The 12,534-nt window shown below is 39.0% G+C and overlaps 1 protein-coding gene across 1 annotated transcript; it reads right to left on the reverse strand.

Annotated features, from left to right (window-relative positions):
- Positions 1-1,131: 1,131 nt before the first annotated feature.
- On the reverse strand, positions 1,132-7,279 carry LOC132558803 (uncharacterized). The gene is made up of 6 exons (XM_060223411.1): positions 7,262-7,279; positions 6,648-6,795; positions 5,948-6,186; positions 5,154-5,295; positions 4,457-4,840; positions 1,132-2,270 (listed from the first exon to the last, which is right to left on the reverse strand). The coding sequence occupies exons 1-6, from the start codon at positions 7,277-7,279 to the stop codon at positions 1,165-1,167; spliced, it is 2,037 nt and encodes a 678-aa protein (XP_060079394.1). The 3' UTR covers positions 1,132-1,164.
- Between the last annotated feature and the right edge of the window lie 5,255 nt (positions 7,280-12,534).

The raw sequence follows: 12,534 nt of genomic DNA on the forward strand, positions 1-12,534 counted from the left end.
ATCTAAAAATATCCTCATAAAAGTTGTCAATTTGTTTTTAATAATAATATCAGTTTTGATTTCAAGATTTACATAATTTGTGTAAAATTGTTTCACTGCTTATTAGATATGTATGTACATATTATCACTGATTTTTATATGAACATTCCATTTCATGATAAATTTGCCATCCACATGAAAGGAAAGACGAAAAGTTACCACACAGCATGTATGGGAATAATTTTCATGAATGAGGGTGTACATTTGTTAACATTAAGTCTAACTTTTATATGCTTTCTATGTCTGCCCAAATGAAAAGGAATCCAACATTTATGTATACTTTACATCAAAAAGTAGATACAAGACTAATTACATACAATCAAACTATACAAATTTACACTATTCTAGTTTATTATGTGACTGTCAATTTTCCTACATGCTGATTGGTCAAAACACCTCTAATATGTCAAATTATATCGTGGTGTTACACCGAAACAGGTAGAATCTGTGCCTTCAAGGTGAATACAAGTCCAAAACCCTGTTGTGTGTCTCATAGGTCAATATTACAAACCAGTTACCTGTGCTGTAATTTTTCGACCAATCAGAAGTGGAGGATTGTTGTCATAAGATAAAACAATGATTTACCTGTTTTCAGGTGAAAACAAGGATTTATAAACCCAAGAAGGTGATATCTCCTGAGGTTGCGTGAGTCATTTATTGTACAATATTGCAACAACTAAGAATAAAAAAAAACAGATTGCAACGGTTAAATAGTTTTTTCTCATTTGTGAGATTAAAATTATGGAAATATGGCATGTATATATTTAATACTAGCAATGCTTTAATTTTTCTACGATCTCCTGTTATATATAGAAGTTATGAATTAGAACAAAAAATGTACAACCAATACTCATAAATCATTTTCTTTACATAATTGGCAAAAGATTTTCTGAGAAAATAAAAATTTCTCGTATACGTAAAATCATGATAAATATATCTTTCATGAGGTTAAACATTGCCGCTGTTACTAAAAAAATGGCTAAAACTTCACTGATTTGTCTGAACCTTGTCAAGTAGACTTGATTACAAATAAAGTTTCCTAGACTGGTTCCAGTACTTTGGGTAAAATCTGAAACAGTCCCTTTGGCTTCTGCTTCTATACAAAGGCATTCTATTTCTTTTGGGTTATACATCAGTGGTCCTTTTCATAAGGTCAACACCACTAGGGAGGTTAGCCCCACCCTCGGAGTCATCTGTAAGATTAAGCACATGGGCATCACTACTCATCCCTGTTCCTGAACTGGCTGGTGAATATCTACCTGTGTACCCACGCTGGACCAGGTAGGAATACATTGGGGGATCTGGAGGTGGATTGGAAGCCACACGGGGATTGCTTGGAGGCTGGGACTTTTGTGGAACTTGTGACTGTGGCAGTCGAGCTGCTGGATAGTTTGGTTGCTGCACTGGTCTAAACTGCATTTGACCAGGCTGCATTGGAACTCCTGGTCTCATCATGGGAGGGTAATGACCCGGAGCAAACTGTGGTTGTGTTACTGGTCTCACCACAACTCCAGGTATCGGAGGCCTAGCTGTGGTCAGCGGGTGACCAATCATTGGCTGCCCAATCATCGGATGACTTGTTGGGCCAAGCATGACTGGACCAGGCACATTCACAACTGCATCCGGCTGTGACTGCACTGCATTACCATTTTTAACTTTCCCCTTTTTATTTGGTTTTGAATATAAAGCCATTCTGGGATCTTTTTCCTTTTTCTCACTGTCTGTGTCTGACTCTGTCTCTGTTGTTTCATCACCTGTGGTCTCTGTGTTTGATTCATCTTCATCATCTGATGGTCCACACTGAACACTGCTATTTTTTATTGCCTCTACATCCTCACTCAATTCATCATACACATCCTCTTCAACTGGTTTCTTGACTTTAGCTTTAGTCTTAACTCGAGGCTCGATTATCCTCTCGACAAATCTTTCCTGAGGGTGATCATCTTCTGCCTGTACAAATGAGGACTCCATTTCAGAATTAGAATCGGAGTAAAATGATCGTCTTGGAGAAGAATCTCTACGTCTCCTGTCCATTTCTCTCCGAGGCCGTCGATCAAATCGATCATCATTCCTGTCTCTATATCTGTCTTTTGTCTCATATTCTTCATCTCTGCTGTCATAACGATCATGCCTTCGATTGCGTCCATCATAGTCATCTCTATTTCGTCGAGCTGACCTGTCATACCGTTCATAAGGAGGAGGTGGTGGAGGGTAACTTCTTGGAGGGCCATCTACAGTAAGAATTACCAAATTTTTAAGGTTATATCAAGGGTTTATCTTTACTTTCATTTCAATAAGTTATCAATTCAATTACATTAAATATAAGTTCTTTTTCTCTTGATCATTTGATTCAGATTTCAATAATTTAGTTTTGCCGAAAATATACATCTTATATTCAAGTTTATGTTGTCAATCATATGTTTATGGGTGTATGCAATAAGGAATAACAGGTTTAATTTAGCTACTCCCAAAAAAATTCACCATTTGGCACAGAATATCTCATTTTAGTTCTGTTATATTTTTGCTGATGAAGAGCATGCACTTATTCTTTCTGAACAAAATTTTGCCAGTTTAATATCTCACAGACAATCTTTAGATGAAAATAGCAACACTTAACAAGAGATCCCAGAGGGATCTTGGCGCCCACCATTTGAGGATCTGTTTTCAGTTCTTGAAGATTTGTTTTTTTGTTTGTTACAGGTGTTGTAAATGTTCATGAACTGGTCTTCATTGAATGTACTCAATGATGGCACAAGATATTTTTATTAAGCACCTATTAGCAAATATCATTTGAAAAAGATCCCAAAGTATCATGAGATAGCAGTCAGTAACAGGTGGATAATGGACAATATGCTTGTGCTGTATTACTGTCGACATCCAAGATGGCTGCCTGTGGGCCACCTTGATTTCAAATCAGTCCAAAAAAGGTACAATGCACAACTAGGGACCAAGGGAAACCAATATCTATGAAATATCAGAAGGATCCATCAGTACTTCCTCAGATATAGCAGTAACAAGATTTTACTCTCAAAATCCAAGATGGCTGCCTGTCAGCCATCTTGATTTTGGATCAGTCCAAAAAGGTATAATGCACAACTTGGAACCAAAGGGAACCTGCATATGAAATTTGAGAAAGATCCATCCAGTACTTTCCAAGAAATAGCAGTAACAAACTTTTACATTCAAAATCCAAGATGGCCATCTGTCTGCCATCTTGAATTTGAATCAGTCCAAAAAAGGTACAATGCACAACTAGGGACCAAGGGGAACCTGCATATGAAATTTGAGAAAGATCCATCCAGTACTTTCTAAGAAATAGCGATAACAAACTTTTACATCCAAAATCCAAGATGGCCACCTGTCGGCCATCTTGAATTCGAATCAGTCCAAAAAAGGTACAATGCACAACTAGGGACCAAGGGGAAACTGCATATGGAATTTGAGAAAGATCTATCCAGTACTTTCCAAGAAATAGCAGTAACAAACTTTTACTTCCAAAATCCTAGATGGCCACCTGTCGGCCATCTTGAATTCGAATCAGTCCAAAAAAGGTACAATGCACAACTAGGGACTAAGGGGAAACTGCATATGAAATTTGAGAAAGATCCATCCAGTACTTTCCAAGAAATAGTGGTAACAAACTTTTACTTCCAAAATCCAAGATGGCCACCTGTCGGCCATCTTGAATTTGAATCAGTCCAAAAAAGGTACAATGCACAACTAGGGACCAAGGGGAACCTGCATATGAAATTTGAGAAAGATCCATCCAGTACTTTCTAAGAAATAGCGATAACAAACTTTTACATCCAAAATCCAAGATGGCCACCTGTCGGCCATCTTGAATTCGAATCAGTCCAAAAAAGGTACAATGCACAACTAGGGACCAAGGGGAAACTGCATATGGAATTTGAGAAAGATCCATCCAGTACTTTCCAAGAAATAGTGGTAACAAACTTTTACTTCCAAAATCCAAGATGGCTGCCTGTCGGCCATCTTGAATTCGAATCAGTCCAAAAAATGTACAATGCACAACTAGGGACCAATGGGAAACTGCATATGAAATTTGAGGAAGATCCATCCAGTACTTTCTCAGAAAGAGCGGTAACAAACTTTTACTTCCAAAATCCAAGATGGCCACCTGTCGGCCATCTTGAATTCGAATCAGTCCAAAAAAGGTACAATGCACAACTAGGGACCAAGGGGAAACTGCATATGAAATTTGAGAAAGATCCATCCAGTACTTTTCCAGAAATAGCGGTAACAAGAATTGTTTACGGACGGACAACGGACCACGGACACAGGGCGGTTTGAATAACCCACCATCTATCTAAAAACTGGGATGATAATTACTCCATTTATGTTATATCAGGTGATCTGAATTTGGAAGCAAATTTAAACTGATATTTTAAATACTCACCATCAAAGACACTGTCTTCATCCTCAGTCAGCCTTCCCCTGCTACGAGGTGGCTTGTAACTAGATACACCCATTTTGGAGCTCTGTGATGCCCACAATTTGGTTTTTGTATCATTTGAAGTTGCCCGCACACTCCCTTTGGAGCTGCTGATGTTTGCAGCGGTGTTAGCCTGGCCAAGCTTAAATTCGTCCCATCGCCGGTTCACTCCCTTTGATTTACGATAGCAACAGATGATGACAATGGGTGCAATGATAAAAAGAATGAGTCCAAACACACCCCCAACTATACCAATGATGATTTCCTTCGTGATGGGAGATTGGTAGAAATAGTAATTACATCCAGGTCCATCTCCACCCGGACACTCATCCACTATGCTTACATCACCTGTTACAAAAGAAAAGTAGAAAGAAAATCACATATTTATAGATAACAATGATACCAGGTACATGTTACAGGTTAAGGCACTTCAAAAATTTAGAGAGTTGATCATTCAGAGTTACACCTGCATTGAAAAAGAGTTCTTTTTATTTACTGACAAAAACAGTACACCCTTAAGAAAGTACTAATTTATTGGCTATGCATATTTTCAACAGATTTGTGACTCAATTAGTTTGAAATTTTAGTTGCCTTTATTGAAATACATGTATTTGAAATGAGATTACTATGTAATCGACCTATTGTTTAACAGCATTCTTACCTGGAACACTAACGATGTGACATTTTATGTTGTAGTCGGCTAGACTTTCATCAGCTTTAACAAGCTTGAAGGTCACAAATCCTCCTGAGGTAAACAGTGGTTGAAAGTTGGCAGGCTTGTCCCTTCTGAACCCAAAGCCATACTGAACAGAAAGAACAGCAACTGATGATTAAGTTATTATCAGATCAAAAATATTCAACACCAAAAAAATCTGTATTTCATGTACGATATTTGATCTGATAAAAGCACTCTGACTTCTAGGAAAGAGGATCAGTGCAATGTTCTTTATTTCACTGATCTGTCAATGCAATATTAAGCCATGTAATTCTTTACTGCCAATATACCCCTAACAAAGAAGTTTGGCTTAATTTGCAATTTTCATTTTAAAGTTGTGTTTTCTTCTACCCAAGTTATATGTCCCAACATTTTTCATATGGAACTTTTTTACTGTACAATGTTAATAGTTTTATCAAGCCAATCCCTTTTGTGTTTCTGTAAGTATACAGTCAGCTTGTTAAATTGACTACAATAATATTCATGCTGTAACAGAAATCCAGTCCATTCCATTTTGTCTCCACTATGGTTTATCTTTATTCATCATTAATTTTCACATGTAAATGTTGTAAATCCTGACCACAGTGATTTGGCATGAATTCTCTGTCCACAGTCCATATATATATATATATGTATATGTAATATAGTGACTATAATACATATATATGGACCTTGGGTTGAGAATTTGTGCCAAATCCATGTGATCAGACTACAAATTTGTTCTACATGTTAGTACTTACCAGTAAAGAATCAGTTGTAGAACTGTCGTATATATAAAATTCGACTCCTTCTGCATTGAAGTTGGCACTAACGACCTCTATCCTGAACTTGCGTTTCTCACGGATATTATCAGAGCTAAATGTGATCTGACAAGTTTTGGGTGGGTGCTGCTCCATCAGAGCACCCAGGCCATGTAGGTATGCATTATTTTCTCCAAGGTCATACTGCTTATTACACTCGGCATTTGAGTCCAGGTAAACTGTGAAAACAGATATACAATAATACAGAAAGGATAAAAGACAATTGTCATTTTGTAAATAAAGAACTCATCACTGAGCAAAAATTTCACATCCACCTCCAGGCATGTAATTTGTATTAGAATAATAAGATTCCATGTTGAGAAGAACTTTTAATATATTTTTTGTTTTTTTGTTTGTTTTCAGTTTTACAATCTATGAAGGATTTAAAACATATTTCTGATTGGTTTTGCAATACATATACATTGTGATCATGAATACCTACGAGCAAGCCTAGCACAGATGCCTGGTATATACATGTAGATAGGAAACACGTGAGAATCCCAGGAGTAAGTAATCATCACTAATCCTACGTTAATCACCATACATCATCATGATCACAGATAAATTGTTACATTATACATATATGACCCTTAGATTTTAGCTTTACAATTTTTTAAGAACAGAACAACAGAATACTTACAGTTTTCCTTATCATTTTGTGGGTTTTGGTTCTGCCAATTGGCCCATTGAGCAGTGATTCCTAAGGGGGTCAACAGCAGCACCCATATGGGTGTTTTCCATACCAAAAACATGCTTCTGTTTCTCTCTCTTACATTGTCCACAATATTCTGCAAAGGTAAAAGGAATCTTTTCACTGTATATGTTGTTACATGTCAGTTACCGTACACATTATAAAAACTTCATTCTGCAGATGGAAATGGGCTTCTCAGTGCTTAAAAAAGTCCTTCCTATTTTCCATGCTCTTATCTGTTAGTTCTACAAATTACAATGCATCTTTTGTCCCCAATTCTCAAGTTCCAAGGATTTCAAAGCGCATGTCTCCTAATGACATAATATCTCTAGGTAGTATCCTATTTTAGGTGTCATTTCACCTACTCCATTTAAAAACATGTATGTAAGGTAGGGCATGTGTCACCACTTACTGTACTAAAATTAGACATGTATCACCATACCAAGAAAAGACATGTCATCACCTACTGCACCAAAGCTAGACATGTGTCATCACTTACTGCACTAAAGCTAGACATGTGTCATCACTTACTGCACTAAAGCTAGACATGTGTCATCACTTACTGCACCAAAGCTAGACATGTGTCATCACTTACTGTACTAAAGCTAGACATGTCATCACTTACTGCACTAAAGCTAGTTATGTATCACCATACCAAGGTAAAACATGTCACCACTTACTGTATTAAAGTAAGACATGTGTCACCATATCACAGTAAGACATGTGTTACCACTTACTGTTCTAAAGTAAGATATGTGACACTGTACCAAGTTAAGGTAGTTATCATTGTACCATGGGAAGACAGGTGTCTCTGTAAAGGTGTCAGGTATGAGTTATCTCTGTACCATGGTAAAAACAGATGTCACTGTTCCAAAGTAAAATAGGTTTCACTGTCTCTATTATGATAAGACAGGTGTCACTGTCTCTATTATGATAAGACAGGTGCCTGCCACTATTATAAGACAGGTGCCGGTCACTATTATGATAAGACAGGTGTCCTTGTCACTTTTATGATAAGCTATGTGTCACTGTGCAAGTGTCCAGTAAGATGGATGTCACTGTACACTTGTCATGGAAGGCAGCTGTCCCTGTACATGTCAGGTGGGTCAAACATATCATGAAGCATACACTAACAATTAAAATGGAGATAGATGGGTGGGTGGAGAGTGTGATGCCTGTTTATTGTAGGGGGTGGAGAGTGTGATGCCTGTTTATGGTAGGGGGTAGAGAGTGTGATGCCTGTTTATGGTAGGGGGTGGAGAGTGTGATGCCTGTTTATGGTAGTGGGTGGAGAGTGTGATGCCTGTTTATGGTAGGGGGTGGAGAGTGTGATGCCTGTTTATGGTAGGAGTGGAAAGTGTGATGCCTGTTTATGGTAGGGGGTGGAAAGTGTGATGCCTGTTTATGTTAGGGGGTGGAGAGTGTGATGCCTGTTTATGGTAGGGGGTGGAGAGTGTGATGCCTGTTTATGGTAGGGGGTGGAGAGTGTGATGCCTGTTTATGGTAGGGGGTGGAGAGTGTGATGCCTGTTTATGGTAGGGGGTAGAGAGTGTGATGCCTGTTTATGGTAGTGGGTGGAGAGTGTGATGCCTGTTTATGGTAGGGGGTGGAGAGTGTGATGCCTGTTTATGGTAGGGGGTGGAAAGTGTGATGCCTGTTTATGGTAGGGGGTGGAGAGTGTGATGCCTGTTTATGGTAGGGGTGGAAAGTGTGATGCCTGTTTATGGTAGGGGGTGGAGAGTGTGATGCCTGTTTATGGTAGGGGGTGGAGAGTGTGATGCCTGTTTATGTTAGGGGGTGGAGAGTGTGATGCCTGTTTATGGTAGGGGGTGGAGAGTGTGATGCCTGTTTATGGTAGGGGGTGGAGAGTGTGATGCCTGTTTATGGTAGGGGGTGGAGAGTGTGATGCCTGTTTATGGTAGGGGGTGGAGAGTGTGATGCCTGTTTATGGTAGGGGGTGGAGAGTGTGATGCCTGTTTATGGTAGGGGTGGAAAGTGTGATGCCTGTTTATGGTAGGGGGTAGAGAGTGTGATGCCTGTTTATGGTAGGGCCTGTTTATGTAGAGAGTGTGATGCCTGTTTATGGTAGGGGGTAGAGAGTGTGATGCCTGTTTATGGTAGGGGGTAGAGAGTGTGATGCCTGTTTATGGTAGGGGGTGGAGAGTGTGATGCCTGTTTATGGTAGGGGTGGAAAGTGTGATGCCTGTTTATGGTAGGGGGTAGAGAGTGTGATGCCTGTTTATGGTAGGGGGTGGAAAGTGTATGGTAGGGGGTGGAGAGTGTGATGCCTGTTTATGGTAGGGGGTGGAGAGTGTGATGCCTGTTTATGGTAGGGGGTGGAGAGTGTGATGCCTGTTTATGGTAGGGGGTGGAGAGTGTGATGCCTGTTTATGGTAGGGGTGGAGAGTGTGATGCCTGTTTATGGTAGGGGGTAGAGAGTGTAATGCCTGTTTATGGTAGGGGGTAGAGAGTGTGATGCCTGTTTATGGTAGGGGGTAGAGAGTGTGATGTTTGTGATGCCTGGCAATGGTGCATGGGGATTTTAATGGGATAGGGATTGTGACTCATGACACATGTATACAGTTGTGTGAATATTTATAATTTGCATCTCAGGCAATATGAAAAATATTGCTGCTAATCTGATGGCCCCAGGTGTCAGAGGGAATTCGAGCTAAGAGCGACCTGTTGATGAGATTAAAGTTTTCAGTTTGCTAAACGTTGAACCGTAAATGTACCTACTATGAGTGTTATATAAATAAGTACACTGGTAGTGGAACTGGACTGGGGTCAATCAACGCCCACAAGTTAGCTCAGTAGGTAGAGCATCCATCTGGAGTTCGGAAGGTCCCAGGTTCGGACCCTAGTCTGGCCGCGCATTTTGTCTGCTCCTGTTACATTTGTTGCTGTGACCAAACCTTGTTTCAAGCAGTAGGTGAATGCTTAACAAGGGGATATCCAAACCTGTGTTGTTAGATGTGATGTCTTTGGGGGCAAAGACTAAAAATAAGGAGGGAGGAATGTAGCGAACTGGACGGGGTCGATCATCAACGACCAGTTTAGATCAGTGGGTAGAGCATCAGTCGAGTGTTCAGAAGGTCCTGGATTCAAACCCCGTTCTCGACGCGCATTTTCCCGCTCCTGTTACACACCAATTCCATCAGATAATCACCAAATACATACACATGTAAACACGATCACGTGACCATGTCGTACAATGTAATACATACTCATAATAATTACTATAGTTTATAATTGTTATATGGTGTCCTTAACGAATAGTTTTGGTCATGATAGGCATAGGCTATTTTTTATTTCTCTTTTCTAAACCTATATGTTCATAAACTGTCGGTGTACTGTATTCTAGAACAAATCCGTATGGTATAGTATGACATTCGCAACGCGGAACCAATCAAATGGTACACCGCCACAACAACAGGATAAAAAAATCAGTAAAAACAATTCGCTGCTAGGGTCACTAGTACGTGTGGAAGGTAAAATGTTTCTTTTCAACGGAGAAAGAATGTACGAAACATCAGATTAGTAGCCCATATAAATCTTACCTATGTTTTACCTGACGTCTTCAACGGTCGCCATTTTCTAATTGTTTACCTGTGCAAGGTAAATCCAGTCGATAAACCACCTGTGAGTCATTGTGTTAAAACGTGAAGGACACTCACCTGTCTTCGGGTATTGATCGATGAATCGGTAACCGTCATACCCTGGTGTTACTATAGATAGAAAAAATTACCTCACACTTCATACATTACACGGGTGCAACAAAATACAAAATGGCAGAGAGACTAACATGAAGTTATATATTCCATCAAGTACAAAAAGTATTTGATTGAAGACGTTATCTTCGTGATAGACATTTTTAGCCCACCATCTGATAGGTGGGCTATTCAAATCGCTTGCGTCCGTGGTCCGTCCGTCGGTAAATTGTTTTTGTTATCGTTATTTCTTTAAAAGGAATGGATGGATCTTTCTCAAATTTCATATGTAGGTTCCCCTTGGTCTCTTGTTGTGCCAGTTTGATTTTGGTACATATCAGAAAAACAAAATGGCGGAAAGATGGCCATCTTTGATTTTGACTTTGAAAGTTTGTCATCGCTTTTTCTAGAGAAGTACTGGATATATCTTTCTTAAACTTCATATGTAGGTTCTCCTTTGCCCCAAGTTGTGCCCAATTGATTTTGGGTCTGATAAGAAAAAAACAACAAACAAATGGTGGAAATGCGGCCATCATGGATTTTGACTTTGAAAGTTTGTACTGGATGGATCTCTCCCTCTCAAAATTCATATGTAGGTTCCACTTGGTCTCTAGTTGTGCCTGTTTGATTTTGATGCTGATCAGAAAAAAACAAAATGGCGGCAAGGCGGCCATCTTAGAGTTTGACTTTGAAAGATTGCCATCGGCCGTTAAAGTGATCAAATTGCTATTTCTTCAAAGGACCCATTTGATTTTTCAAATGAAAAACAAATAGCTTTCAGAGAGAGAGAGAGAGAGAGAGAGAGTGTTCAAATGTCTTACCATTAAGAGAGAGAGAGAGAGAGAGAGAGAGAGAGAGAGAGAGAGAGAGAGAGAGAGAGAGAGAGAGAGAGAGAGAGAGAGAGAGAGAGAGAGAACGAACTTTCAAACAGCATGTAAAGAGCAAACAATGGTGAGCGCCAAGATCCGTATGGGCTCTCGTGAATTGTTGAATAGTACAAAATACATACATGTGAACAGCACCTTAAATACAAACTTTACACTTAGAATTTCGCACACTTCTACGACTCGTCAGTGATAATGGACGGGGAAAGAGAGAAAGATTTAACATATCAATGAGAAGTTTACTGATGCAGACGCTCACCTTACCACAACACCTCCGTTTTTTTTCTCTGTGCATTTTTTCATTGGTTGCCGTGTAAATTCTGTTTAACTGTGTATATTTTGCTCTCGTTTCGTAGGTTTAGAGTTTGAAATTAAAATTATGTGAACATTTTGCTATACTCTTCTTGTTCTGTTTTGGCACTTGTGTGGGTAGTATTTCTTAAGTTCCATCATGAATGAATACATATTGCGTGATAAATAGAATCTTACATTTGCCATTTCCATGTCCTGTTAGATTTATCATCCTCGTCAAATGATGGGATGTTTCACTCAATCAAAGATTCAAGATTTGAGTTTTAAATCGCTGAATTTAGTTAATCAGATCAGAGACGTATATATCACTCTGATCAGATATAACACGAGTTACTCGATATGTACACGAGATATGTAGGTCCATTTCATCAGCGACGTATATATCACATACATATATACGTCTCTGATTTCATGGACCGATATTGGCCAGTCACGGGATAAGTGTCAAGGCTTGCTATATATCATCTTATAGAAACCACAGAATATTATGAATTCATTGAAATAAAGAAGGATAGGAGAAAAGAAAAAATGTGGAGTTTACTTATTCGCTTGGAAGATCTGAAACTCGGATACAAACTGACGTTGATCCCTCAACGTGTCCTTGACATTTGAGAAAAAAATCTGTAGGTTCCCTTTGAAAGCTGTTCAAGGTTATTCTCTGCAACAAATTATTTTCAGCTCACGATGATTTATCATAAACTATACGGATAAATATATATGTTAGTTAACTATATCCTGATCCGTGGTAAAAATAGATATTTACCAATATCTGTGTGTCTAGTTAACCTAACGAAAACAAATTTGATGAAACCTACGCTTATTATTTTTTTTTATCTGAAATGTTTGGTAGCTAAACCATCCGTTCACTGCATGTTGACACACGTCATACGAATGTCAGGTATTTTTAGTGTTAGTGGATATTCCACAACT

Source organism: Ylistrum balloti, unplaced genomic scaffold (genome assembly GCF_031769215.1).
Source record: "Ylistrum balloti isolate Yb309-2 unplaced genomic scaffold, AGI_CSIRO_Ybal_v1 Utg370828, whole genome shotgun sequence".
NCBI lineage: Eukaryota > Metazoa > Mollusca > Bivalvia > Pectinida > Pectinidae > Ylistrum > Ylistrum balloti.

Coding starts and splice junctions, on each gene's coding strand:
- LOC132558803 (XM_060223411.1), bottom strand. Junction 5,296..5,947: donor CTACAACTGATTCTTTACTG/GTAAGTACTAAC, acceptor CTTTCTGTTCAG/TATGGCTTTGGGTTCAGAAG. Junction 2,271..4,456: donor TGAAGACAGTGTCTTTGATG/GTGAGTATTTAA, acceptor TTCTTACTGTAG/ATGGCCCTCCAAGAAGTTAC.